Source organism: Leucoraja erinacea, chromosome 19 (assembly GCF_028641065.1).
Source record: "Leucoraja erinacea ecotype New England chromosome 19, Leri_hhj_1, whole genome shotgun sequence".
Classification (NCBI taxonomy): Eukaryota; Metazoa; Chordata; class Chondrichthyes; order Rajiformes; family Rajidae; genus Leucoraja; species Leucoraja erinaceus.
This window is the reverse complement of record NC_073395.1, coordinates 12,480,528-12,493,886: the sequence shown is the minus strand read 5'-3', so window position 1 is coordinate 12,493,886 and position 13,359 is coordinate 12,480,528. Positions and strand designations below refer to the sequence as shown.

Below are 13,359 nucleotides of genomic sequence, written 5' to 3'. Positions count from 1 at the left end.
GCGCTGGAGTAACTCAGTGGGGCAGGCAGCAACTCTGGAGAAAAAAGACTGGGTGACGTTTCATGTCAGGACTCTTCTTCGGGCTGTAAGTAGAGGGGAGGGAACTGGAGGTTGGAAAAGGCCAGAACAATTCAGGGCCGGCAACAGATGAGCAAGGAAGCGTGGATTGTTGGCTGTGGAAAAGATGATAATGAAGGGATAAAGGTTTTAAGAAGGAACTGCAGATGCTGGAAAATCGAAGGTAGACAAAAGTGCTGGAGAAACTCAGCGGGTGCAGCAGCATCTATGGAGCGAAGGAAATAGGCAACGTTTCGTGCCGAAACGTTGCCTATTTCCTTCGCTCCATAGATGCTGCTGCACCCGCTGAGTTTCTCCAGCACTTTTGTCTACCCATATTGAAGGGATACACGGATGCAAACAGTGGAACTAGTCTGATGACTAGGGTGGGGGAGGTTGGCGAGATGGAATGCGGGGGGTTACTTGAGATTCCACTTCACTGGTGACAGGATTCACCTCCATTTGATTGTGGGCCTAAGCCACACCACTTGTTAAAATGAAGATCGAGACAAATATACAGTACTGAGGGAGTGCTGCACTGTCCAAGCTGTCGTCCTTCAGTTGAGATACTAAACTTACAAAATTCTTAAGGGGTTGGACAGGCTAGATGCAGGAAGATTGTTCCTGATGTTGGGGAAGTCCAGGACAAGGGGTCACAGTTTAAGGATAAGGGGGAAATCTTTTAGGACCGAGTTGAGAAAAAATATTGATGAAGAGTGGTGAATCTCTGGAATTCTCTGCCACAGAAGGTAGTTGAGGCCAGTTCATTGGCTATATTTAAGAGGGAGTTAGATATGGCCCTTGTGGCTAAAGGGATCAGGGGGTATGGAGAGAAGGCAGGTACAGGATACTGAGTTGGATGATCAGCTATATCGAAGGAACGAATGGCCTACTCCTGCACCTATTTTCTATGTTTCTATGTTTCTAAACATAGATTTAATCTGTCGTCACCGCTGGATGTATGAAATCTTCCAGCTGCATGCTGAAGAAGGAAAAGTGGTCCTTAGTAACTTAGACAATGTGTGATGCATGTCAATGTGTGTCCATGACTGTGTCAGGTCAGCTTTTTGTTTTACAAGGTGCAAGTCCTTGTGTCCTCTACTCTTTCCAAGTGCAGACTTGGTTGAGACTCATCATTGACAGTTACTGCTAGAAAAAAGATTAGTGCGATTTCACACACTTTTAATCCCTTATCCACTATTCATTATTTTTAAAAGATCTTGGCAATTTCTTCCTTCTTGGAGAGGTGCCACAGCCTGCCCTGATCTCGCACTCATCTGCATGCACCCTCTGGTGTTGGTGGTGACGATCAGGAACCAGACCTGGCTGATATTCCCCTCTCATTTAGTTTAGTTTGGATTAGTTTGGAGAGAAGGCAGGTACGGGATACTGAGTTGGATGATCAGCCATGATCATATTGAATGGCGGTGCAGGCTCGAAGGGCCGAATGGCCTACTCCTGCACCTAATTTCTATGTTTCTATGTTTAGAGATACAGCGTGGAAACAAGCCCTTCGGTCCACGACGACCAGTGATCTCCACACACTAACGCTATGCTACACACTAGGGACAATGTAATAATTTTACCAAAGCCAATTAACCTACAACCCTGTACATCTTTGGAGTGTGGGAGGAAACGGGAGCACCCGGAGAAAACCAACGCGGTCACAGGGAGAACGTACAAACTCCGTGCAGACAGGATCGAACCTGGGTTTCTGGCGCTGTAAAGCAGCAACTCTACCGCTGTACCACGTGCCAGCTTAGACCAAGATTAGTCAGCGGAGGCTCCAAACAACAGCACAGTGAGATTAGCCCAATGAGTGCTGAACATGAGCGAACTCTCATCTGTATGGATCGGTTGCATGGAGATCTGTTTGGGTTAATCCGTCTGGTAGTGTCCTGGCTGCAGGTATAATACTCATCCCAAGCGATTCATGATGTCACAGACAAAAATGTTATGTTTTGTCAGGCCTTCCTCCACAGACTGTAGTAATAACATACTGCAGATGCTGGTTTATATCAAACATAGACACGAAATGCTGGAGTAACTCAGCAGGCCACGCGTCATCTCAGGATAACATGGATAGGTGACGTTTCAGGCCGGTACCCTTCTTCAGACTGATGAAGGATCCCGGCCCAAAATGTCACCCATCCATGTTCTTTAGAGATGATGCCTGATCCACTGTTACTCCATCATTTTGTGTCTTATATTCCCCCTCTGCCATTCTAAATATTATAAATCAATTTTGTTTTTCCATTTCAGAAGCCTGCCAGCTGAAAGGACCAGAGGACTCCTCAAAATCTCTGCGCCGTACCTAAAGAGAGCTGTGCTGGTAACTCTGTATGTAAGTGTCTACATGAGGGAGAATTGCCAGCTATTGTTATTTGATTTGTTATTTTCATTCAAACCTAAACATTCAGCAATTTAAATCGCAAGGGAAAAAGGATTGAGCAACCTTCTTGAGAGAAATTTGGTTCTGATTTTCAGGGAAAATCAAAAAAAAAATTGATTTTCAAATGTTTTTGTAACTGGTGAATCAGCTCTTTCCCTCTCTTAATCTACATGTTTAATTTTCTAAATTCTGCTAAACTAGGTCTTATCACCTCTTCTGTCCTTCTGGTGAATCTGCATTGAACCATTTTCCATTGTTGAGGAACAGGAGCAGGCGAGTTAAACCTTAGATCTCGTTTCCTCTTTCAGTGAGATCTCAGCTTTAGACTTTACTTTAGACTTTAGAGATACAGTGCGGAAACGGGCCCTTCATCCCACCGAGTCGGCGCCGACCAGCGATCACGCCTTACACTAACGCTAGGGACAAATTATTTTACAACTTACACAAGCCAATTAACCTACAAACCTGTACGGCTTTGGAGTGTGGGAGGAAACCCATGCTGGCACAGGGAGAACGTACACACGACACCCGTAGTCAGCATCGGACCCAGGCCTCTGGCACTGTAAAGGGCCTGTCCCACTTGCATGCGATTGCATGCGTAAGGCAGCAACTCTACAACTGCGCCGCTGTGCTGCCTGCACATCCCAACCCAATCTTCTTGACTTAGCTTCATGTCTATTGTTCACAAAGAAATTCATCTTGTTGAAGAACTGATGAACGCAGTCACTTATTTCTCCTGTTCGTTAGAAATAACACATTCACATTCCTTTGTTCCTCTCCTGATAAAGTTGTGAAAATCTTGAGGCAGTTTTTTGTGATGCTTTCGGCTGTTGCTAAAAAAATGAATGTAGACCGTTTCTACCCTCATCGCCACCAACAAGTAAGTAGCCCAGCAAATACTTTCTCAGATGCTTGGAGCCAGGGCTGGATTTAGATGAAGAGAGGCCCTAAGGTGTTCCACTTGTGAGGCCCCCTCCGCGTTGGTTTTCAGCGCTGGCGGCGAGGCAGCAACCTGACGGCCATGGCGGCCAAATCTCCCACAATTCAAAGCGAGGGAGAAAGTGCCCAGCGCCGACCAGTTGCCGTTGCAGTGCGCATGGGCAGGGCGGCCGATGATGTGCTGGCCGTGGTTGTGCGCATGTGCAGGGGGGAAGGACGTGCAGGCCGCAGCAATGCACATGTGCAAGGCGGCCTTCTGTGCCGGCGGATGAGGAACGAGCGGAGCTCGGCGGCCCGGACACGGATAGCGGGGGGAGATGATGGAGAGAGAGAGAGAGAGAGAGAGAGAGGGGCCCACCCAGAGTTGAACGGTAGGTGTCCTGCCTTGGCCGGAGGCCCCCCTAGACCTCGAGGCCCTAAGCTTAAGCCTGTCTAGCTTATAGGTAAATCCAGCCCTGCTTGGAGCTCATCCAGCTCCCTGATGATTTCACTGCCTTTCACCCTCAGGGTGTAAATACAAGTTTCTCCATGGACTTGGATTCAAGTCAAGTCAAGTCAAGTCAAGTTTATTTGTCACATACACATACGAGATGTGCAGTGAAATGAAAGTGGCAATGCTCGCGGAACAACAAAACAACCAAACAAATTATAAACACAATCATAACACACATATTATTACATAATAAATAATAGAATGAAAAACGTTCTGTAGAGAATGGTGCAATGGTGCAATTCCTGCATTGCTGTCCATCACTTAGATTCATACAGCACAGATACAGGCCCTTCAGTCTGCCAGATGTATTTTTTACCACCCTGCGAAACCGCTTTCACAGAACTATGTACCTGTACTCCTAGATACCTCTGGTCTACAACACTCCCCAGAGCCCTAGAAATGTAACCAGACGTTGTGGATCCCACTCTGTTCTAAACTTCCCTGATAGGGACTTCCAGAAGAAATTGGCTGTAAAATAATGGAGCCAATTTTTCCTTTCTTGATAGGAAATGCTGAGGTCAGTTATGATTAAATCAGCTGCTGGAGAGATGGGACTTGCTAACTCAATAGTGGCCAAAGATTAATCTGTGACTATACTTTCCCATGATGTAATGAAATGCTCAGTGGCCCATGAATGATTGAACAGATACCACATGGATCTGTAAGTCATATTCTTCAGCCGGCAAATGAATTCACCCTCTCTGCTCAGTGGATTTAATTTCATTCCAGTGTGTCAATAAACTTTGAAATTGATTGAGTTTCAGAAAACCAGTGGGACTTGAACTTCTGTCAGAATTCCAAAGCATTGGGTTGCCTTTTGAATCTTTCCTCGGAGTGCAACAAGAAACCAAGAACCAAGAACAGATCTGTGAGAAATGTTGGTGTCAATAATGGACGGAAGAAAGGATTGCATTGTTGTATGTCCTTTCATGGCCTCGAACACTTTTACTATACAGCAACTTTACTATTCAGCAGCGAATGGATAGTACAGGTTTAGAGGGACATGAGCCAAATGCAGGCAGATGGGACATGTTGGTCGGTGTGACCAAGTTGGGCCAAAGGTCCTGTTACCATGCTGTATGTCTAAAATAAACTAATACTCACTTTTTGTGACGTAACAATGTAGGGAGCCAAAAAAATAACACCAGGTACTGGAGTAACTCAGTGGACCAAGTACCTTCTCAATGGGACATGGATAGTTGATATTTCGGGTCAGGACCCTCAGTCTAAAGAAGGGTCCCAACCTCAAATGTCACCTACCCTTGTCATCTAGAGATGTTGCCTGACCCGCTGAGTTACCCCAGCACTTTGTGTTATTTTTGTAAACCAGCATCTGCAGTTCCTTCTGTCTGTGGTGTAGGGAGCCAATTTGCCCCAACTAAAATGTAGCAATGGCTGAAAAATGTATCTTCATTGTAATGGCTATGCTGGCAGAGCGACTTTCCTCCGAGTATTTTTCATGACCACCTGGAAGCAGATAAGACCTGGATTTCACATCTCATCAAAATAGTGATGCCCCTCTCAATGCAGACTTCCTTCGGCACAGTCTTGGGGGGGGGGTCAGCTAGACCTCCTAGCTTGGGCTCTCTGGAAGTGGGTCAAGGGCACAGGGGCTTTGAACTAATGACTTTAACCTTAGTGTGCTGCAGGTTGATCTGCAGTGATGACACTAGTGGCACAATCCCACAAGCGTGACTCTGCTGCAGTGTTTGCACATAAAAGAGCAATGAACTAAAAAAAACGGCATTTCCAAATCGACAATCGACAAACTTTCAATCACGTAAGAGGCCACAGTCTAATTTTGAAAAATACTCTCAGCTGATGACTTGTCAGTATATTTCTTGTCAAAATGGCAATTGAAACTCCCGTGTTGTTCAGTCGCAGGTTCCCATTCTTAAACACGAGGTGTACTTGTTTTATTCAAGGATCTACAGTTTGCTGTATGCCCCAACTTTTGTTACAATTACCGCCGGTACTTCATCACTTTACTGTGAGTCCAGCAGAAATAAACTGCTTAAAGAAGTCTGCCTTTTGACCATGACTTCTCCAGTGCTTTCAACACCATCCGCCCTGCGCTGCGAGGGAGCAAACTGACGAAGATGCTGGTGGATGCTCCATCGGTGTCCTGGATCACCAACTACCCCAGTAGTTGACCCCAGTATGTCAGGCTACAGAACTGTGCCTCGGACATGGTAGTGAGCAACATAGGGGCGCCACATGGGACCGTCCTCTCTCCCTTCCTGTTTACCATCTACACTTCGGACTTCAGATACAACTCGGACTCCTGCCACCTGCAGACGTTTTCGGATGACTCTGCAATTGTGGGCTGCATCAGCGAGGGGAGGGAAACTGAACATGTAGAAACATAGAAAATAGGTGCAGTAGTAGGTCATTCAGCCCTTTGGCCACCACCGCCATTCAATATGATGATCTTGGCTGATCATCCAAAATCAGGACACCGTTCCTGCTTTCTCCCCATATCCCTTGATTCTGTAAGCCCTAAGAGCTTTATCTAACTTTCTCTTGAAAACATCCAGTGAATTGGCCTCCACTGCCTTCTGTGGTAGAGAATTCCACAGATTCACAACTCTCTGGGTGAAAAGGTTTTTCTTCATCTCAGTCTGAAATGGCCTACCCCTTAAGCCATACTGTGACCCCTGATTCTAGACTCCCCCGACATCGGGAACATTTTTCCTGCGTCTAGTCTGTCCAATCTCTCAACAATACAGTGAACGACTTTGTTGAGTGGTGTGGGCTAAGGAGTTAGTGGTGCACTTTGGGAGGAGAGAAACATCCCTGCCTCCTGTCTGATCATGGTTGTGGATGTGCAGGTTACTAAGGGGTACAAATACCGTGGAGTTTACCTGGACAGAAACTGGACTGGTCCGGGAACGTTGAGGCACTGTACAAGAAGGGACAGAACTGTCTATACTTTCTGGGGAGGCTCCACTCTTTCAATGTCCGCAGAAAAATGCTGCAGATGTTCTATCAATCGGTGGTGGCCAGTGCCATCTTCTACGCTGTTGTGTGCTGGAGGCTGCAGACGCCAACAGAATCAACAAGCCCATCAGGAAGGCTGGCTCACTCCTGGGAGTGGAGTTAGATTCATTGGAGGTGGTCTTGGAGGAGAGGATGCTCCTGAAATTGCGGAGCATTTTGGACTGGTCCCACCAAGGTGCAGCACGGAATAGCAACAGAAGATCCTTTCCCCCTGTGGCTATCAAACAGTACAACTTCCCTCTCCTGTCTGGGGGGTAGACTGACTCCCCCTCCCCCTCCCATCTTTGCACATCCCTCATCCTGGACCTTTCCACTCGACACTTTTATTTCATCTTTGTGTAATATTACACCTGTGCTGTGCAGTTACTGGTCAATTTAATTTCATTATTGTTACAATGCACATTGTAAAAGTTGATTTTCAGATTTCTAATTAAATCTCCCCTTTCACCTTAAACCTATGCCCTCTAGTTCTTGATTCCTCAACACTGGGGAACAAGACTCTGTGGATTCACCGTGCCTATTCCCTGTTGGTTTCATACACCTCCAGAAGACCGCCCTTCAGCCTCATGCGCTCCATGGAATAAAGTCCTAGCCTGCCTAATCTCTTCATATAGCTCTGTCCCTTGACAATATCCTTGTAACTCTTTTCTGTACTCTTTCCAGCTTAATGGCTTATTTCCTGGGGGAGGATGACCAAACCTGAACACAATACACCAATTGCAGCCTCACCAACGTTTAGTTTAGTGTTTTAGTTCAGAGATACAGTGCGGAAACAGGCCACCGTGTCCGTGCCGACCAGCGATCTCCGTACACTAGCACTATCCTACACACACTAGGGACAATTTACATTTACACCAAGCCAATTAACCTACAAACCTGTACGTCTTTGGACTGTGGGAGAAAGCCGGAGCACCTGGAGAAAACCCACGCAGGTCATGGTGAGAACGTACAAACTCGGTGCAGATAGCACCCATAGTCAGGATCAAACCCGGGTCTCTGGTGCTGTAAGTCTCAACCTCTGTGCCACCGTGCCACCTTGTATAAATACACCACAACTGCGACTTGTCGGTCTTGGGAAGGTAATGTTGTTTCTGCTCTGCTTGTCGACGGGATGATGCCCACTGCGGGCTGTGCGGCTTCAACCATCTCTTCTCTCTCCCTCTCCTTCCAGGTGCTTCTCATCCTGTTTTTCCGAGTGTGGATCATGGCCGGCTCCATGCCCAACTTTTCCGAGCAGGACAACCCAGCATCATTCTCCCCTCACCTCCTCACCAGGTACTGTGCTGTACAGCTGCTTTTCCAAAACTTCCACATCTGGAAGCCGGGTTGCCACGTTGGAGGCTTGCACGATCTTATTGGAAATTGCACACTCCCTTTCATTTTTTCCCCCTCGTTTTCCATTGCATTTGAATGAGGCACAAATCAAGCTCATCTTTGTAACAAGTAGTCAGGAAACTACTGGATTATTATTAAAAGCCCAGCAGCTGACTGCAGAGGAAAATTGGTCTTCCTTGCTCCTTGGCCAACATGCGACTACTGAGCTACAAGTCTCTGATTGATCCATCTGGCTCCTCATTTCAGAATCAAATTGTTAGGTACTGTGGCTGTACCAACTACTGCCAGTTTGACCCCAGTATGTCAGGCTACAGAACTGTGCCTCGGACATGGTAGTGAGCAACACAGGGGCGCCACATGGGACCGTCCTCTCTCCCTTCCTGTTTACCATCTACACTTCGGACTTCAGATACAACTGGGACTCCTGCCACCTGCAGCAGTTTTCGGATGACTCTGCAATTGTGGGCTGCATCAGCGAGGGGAGGGAAACTGAACATGTAGAAACATAGAAAATAGGTGCAGTAGTAGGTCATTCAGCCCTTTGGCCACCACCGCCATTCAATATGGTGATCTTGGCTGATCATCCAAAATCAGGACACCGTTCCTGCTTTCTCCCCATATCCCTTGATTCTGTTAGCCCTAAGAGCTTTATCTAACTTTCTCTTGAAAACATCCAGTGAATTGGCCTCCACTGCCTTCTGTGGTAGAGAATTCCACAGATTCACAACTCTCTGGGTGAAAAGGTTTTTCTTCATCTCAGTCTGAAATGGCCTACCCCTTAAGCCATGCTGTGACCCCTGATTCTAGACTCCCCCGACATCGGGAACATTTTTCCTGCGTCTAGTCTGTCCAATTTCTCAACAATACAGAGGTGTAGTGAATGACTTTGTTGAGTGGTGTGGGCTAAGGAGTTAGTGGTGCACTTTGGGAGGAGAGAAACGTCCCTGCCTCCTGTCTGATCATGGTTGTGGATGTGCAGGTTACTAAGGGGTACAAATACCGTGGAGTTTACCTGGACAGAAACTGGACTGGCCCAGGAACGTTGAGGCACTGTACAAGAAGGGACAGAACTGTCTATACGTTCTGGGGAGGCTCCACTCTTTCAATGTCCGCAGAAAAATGCTGCAGATGTTCTATCAATCGGTGGTGGCCAGTGCCATCTTCTACGCTGTTGTGTGCTGGAGGCTGCAGACGCCAACAGAATCAACAAGCCCATCAGGAAGGCTGGCTCACTCCTGGGAGTGGAGTTAGATTCATTGGAGGTGGTCTTGGAGGAGAGGATGCTCCTGAAATTGCGGAGCATTTTGGACTGGTCCCACCAAGGTGCAGCACGGAATAGCAACAGAAGATCTTTTTCCCCTGTGGCTATCAAACAGTACAACTTCCCTCTCCTGTCTGGGGGGTAGACTGACTCCCCCTCCCCCTCCCATCTTTGCACATCCCTCATTGTGGACCTTTCCACTCGACACTTTTATTTCATCTTTGTGCAATATTACACCTGTGCTGTGCAGTTACTGGTCATTTTAATTTCATTATTGTTACAATGCACATTGTAAAAGTTGATTTTCAGATTTCTAATTAAATCTCCCCTTTCACCTTAAACCTACGCCCTCTTGTTCTTGATTCCTCAACACTGGGGAACAAGAGTCTGTGGATTCAACGTGCCTATTCCCTTGATGGTTTCATACACCTCCAGAAGACCGCCCTTCAGCCTCATGCGCTCCATGGAATAAAGTCCTAGCCTGCCTAATCTCTTCATATAGCTCTGTCCCTTGACAATATCCTTGTAACTCTTTTCTGTACTCTTTCCAGCTTATGGCTTATTTCCTAGGGGAGGATGACCAAACCTGAACACAATACACCAATTGCAGCCTCGGCAACGTTTAGTTTAGTGTTTTAGTATAGAGATACAGTGCGGAAACAGGCCACCGTGTCCGTGCCGACCAGCGATCTCCGTACACTAGCACTATCCCACACACACTGGGGACAATTTACATTTACACCAAGCCAATTAACCTACAAACCTGTACGTCTTTGGGCTGTGGGAGAAAGCCGGAGCACCCGGAGAAAACCCACGCAGGTCATGGTGAGAACGTACAAACTCGGTGCAGATAGCACCCATAGTCAGGATCAAACCCGGGTCTCTGGTGCTGTAAGACTCAACCTCTGTGCCACCTTGCATAAATATACCACAACTTCGACTTGTCGGTCTTGGGAAGGTAATGTTGTTTCTGCTCTGCTTGTCGACGGGATGATGCCCACTGCGGGCTGTGCGGCTTCAACCATCTCTTCTCTCTCCCTCTCCTTCCAGGTGCTTCTCATCCTGTTTTTCCGAGTGTGGATCATGGCCGGCTCCATGCCCAACTTCTCCGAGCAGGACAACCCAGCATCATTCTCCCCTCACCTCCTCACCAGGTACTGTGCTGTACAGCTGCTTTTCCAAAACTTCCACACCTGGAAGCCGGGTTGCCACGTTGGAGGCTAGATTTAGATTTAGATATAATTTATTGCCACACAACCAGGGTCGGTGGAAATTTGGGTTGTCAGCAGCAGTACAATAATAAAGAACACACAACCACAATAAAACTGTAACACAAACATCCACCACAGCATTCATCACTGTGGTGGAAGGCACAAAATGTGGCCAGTCCTCCTCCATTTCCTCCCTGTGGACAGGACCAGAGTCCAGAGTCAGTCCAGGATCGGCTCTTCCTCACCGGAGACCGCGGCTTTAAGATGGTGTAGGCCGCAGGCCGGCGGTCAAGATTTAAAGTCCCCGCCGCAGCCAGAAGCACCGTAGACTGCAGGGCCGGCGGTCGAAGCTCCCCTCCAGGGGTGTTGGTAAGTCCATGCCGGCCTCGCGGTAGTAGTTGGCCGCGGGCCGGCAATGATGGCTTCTTCTTCTCCCGGGTCCCCCACGAGGGATCCCGGGCTGTAGACGCCGCACCAGCTGGAGCTCTGCAGACCGCGCGCGGCTTCAGGCTGCCGGCAGCCCCGGGCCAGCGAAACTGAGTGCTCCCCTCCAGCGAGCCCCAGCGAGGGCTCACCCGCTCCACAACGAGAGTAGCACGATCTTATTGGAAATTGCACACTCCCTTTCATTTTTTCCCCCTCGTTTTCCATTGCATTTGAATGAGGCATAAATCAAGCTCATCTTTGTAGCAAGTAGCCAGGTAACTACTGGATTATTATTAAAAGCCCAGCAGCTGACTGCAGAGGAAAATTGGTCTTTCTTGCTCCTTGGCCAACATGCGACTACTGAGCTACAAGTCTGATTGATCCAATCTGGCTCCTCAGTTCAGATGTAATTGGTGATGAGGAATAAATGCTACCAATGCTGCCATTGCCATGGGCGAGTAGGTAAATCACAAAAAGATTAGTGTTGTGTGCTCCTCAAGTAAACATCAGGGATGCTCCCAATAGTTTGAAGATGCGGGGGATCACAATGAGCTGGCCAAAGTCCGGCAAAGTTTTCTGGCCATTGTTGTGAGGTTTGTCTGTGGCAGAGTAGCTGGCACATTGCCCACGTTGCACCTTTTGATCTACGTTTGGCATAGACACAGGCTCTTTGGTCCACCGAGTCCACACTGACCATCGACCACGCCGACCAGTTCACACTGGTTCTATGTTATCCCAATTTCCCATCCACTCCCAACACACGAAGGCAATTTCCGGTGGGTCACAACCTACAAAACCACATGTCCACAGGATGTGGGAGGAAACTTGAGCTCGAGGAGGAGACCCACACGGTCACAGGGAAAGCGAGCAATCTGCCAACAGACAGCACTCAAGGTCAAGATTGAAGCCGGCGACTCCAGCTCTGTGAGGCAGTAACGTTGCCAGCTGCACCATTGTGCCACTCAAATGATGGCAGTAAGATGCTTTGTGGGACTATGATCTCATGGAAGACCTGGTAGAAAGTTCACTCTTTCCTTTCTGTTTGTGCCACAGGTTTCTTACCTACTCTTACCTGCTGACCTTCAATGCCTGGCTGCTGTTGGCCCCCATCACCCTCTGCTACGATTGGCAAGTGGGGAGCATCCCCCTGGTGGAGTCTCTCTGGGATGGGCGCAATGTGGCGACTGTGGTGTTTGGTCTGGCCATGGTCCTTCTGACTCGCAACTGCCTCCTCTCTCTACTGGTAAGTGTGAAGGGAACGCAAGGATTTGGTTTCAGCCTCTGTTGAGCTTCCATTTCCCACATGGTTTGTGTCTAAGATCATGAGAGCAATCGACGCACAGAATCTTTTACCCAGAGAAGGGGAATCAAGAACCAGAGGCCATCGGTTTAAGGTGACGGTGGAAAGACTTAATAGGAGCTTGAGGGGCAACTACTTTTTACACAAAGGGTGGTGGGCATGTGGAACGAGCTGCCTTAGGAGGTAGTTGAGGCAGGTATTATTACAACTTAAAAAAAGCATTTGGACAGGTACATGGATAGGATAGGTTTAGAGAGATATGGGCCAAATGGAGGTAGGTGGGACTAGTGTAGATGGGACATGTTGGTTTGAGTGGGCTGAAGGGCCTGTTTCCACGCTCTACGACTATATGACATGGAGCATCTTTGTGCACTCAACCGTAATATACCTTGCCATCATCAGCCTCCAGCCGGCTGGGTTGCATGTCTTGTCCATTCTCCCATCGCCCTTGAGCTTGCTCCCATCATGCCTCAAGGCTGGAAGCTTACTGCCCACGGTGACTCCCCGTCTCCCAGTCTAGCACTGCCTTGATTTTTTATAATTCTCATGCTTGTTTTCAAATCTACTGCCTAACCTCAAATATTTTCTCCTCTGGATCGACCGGCCGTCCAACATCCCAAGAGTGTTCTAGTTTGGTCCACTCATGATGGCTGGTTTGATTTGGCCCACTCATTATCACTCAAATCGCTAGTTGTTCCACCATGAATGGCAATGTTGACGCACCTGAACACTGCCATTTATGTTCGGTCAGAGATACAGGATTGACACAGCTCCCCCCGCAGCCCACCAAATCCACGACGACCATTGATCTTACATTCGCACCAGCCCCACACGTCATCCCTTCTTTTACCATCCTTTCCCTACACACTCGGGACAATTTACAGAGGCCAATTAACCTACAAACCCCACGCCTTTGGGACGTGAGAGGAAACCGGGCCACCTGGA

At 48.0% G+C, this 13,359-nt stretch overlaps 1 protein-coding gene across 3 annotated transcripts in view; it reads left to right on the top strand.

Moving 5' to 3' along the window:
• tmtc1 (transmembrane O-mannosyltransferase targeting cadherins 1) overlaps positions 1-13,359 on the top strand; it is a 118,996-nt gene that overhangs the window by 48,057 nt on the left and 57,580 nt on the right. For 2 of the 3 annotated variants that reach the window (XM_055650320.1, XM_055650317.1), the window contains exons 5-7: positions 2,320-2,401; positions 8,053-8,156; positions 12,168-12,357. In XM_055650320.1, the coding sequence (XP_055506295.1) occupies positions 2,320-2,401; positions 8,053-8,156; positions 12,168-12,357 (376 nt within the window). Of the gene's footprint in view, positions 1-2,319; positions 2,402-8,052; positions 8,157-10,527; positions 10,632-12,167; positions 12,358-13,359 lie in introns of all 3 variants that reach the window. The other variant, XM_055650319.1, reaches the window with a different exon arrangement.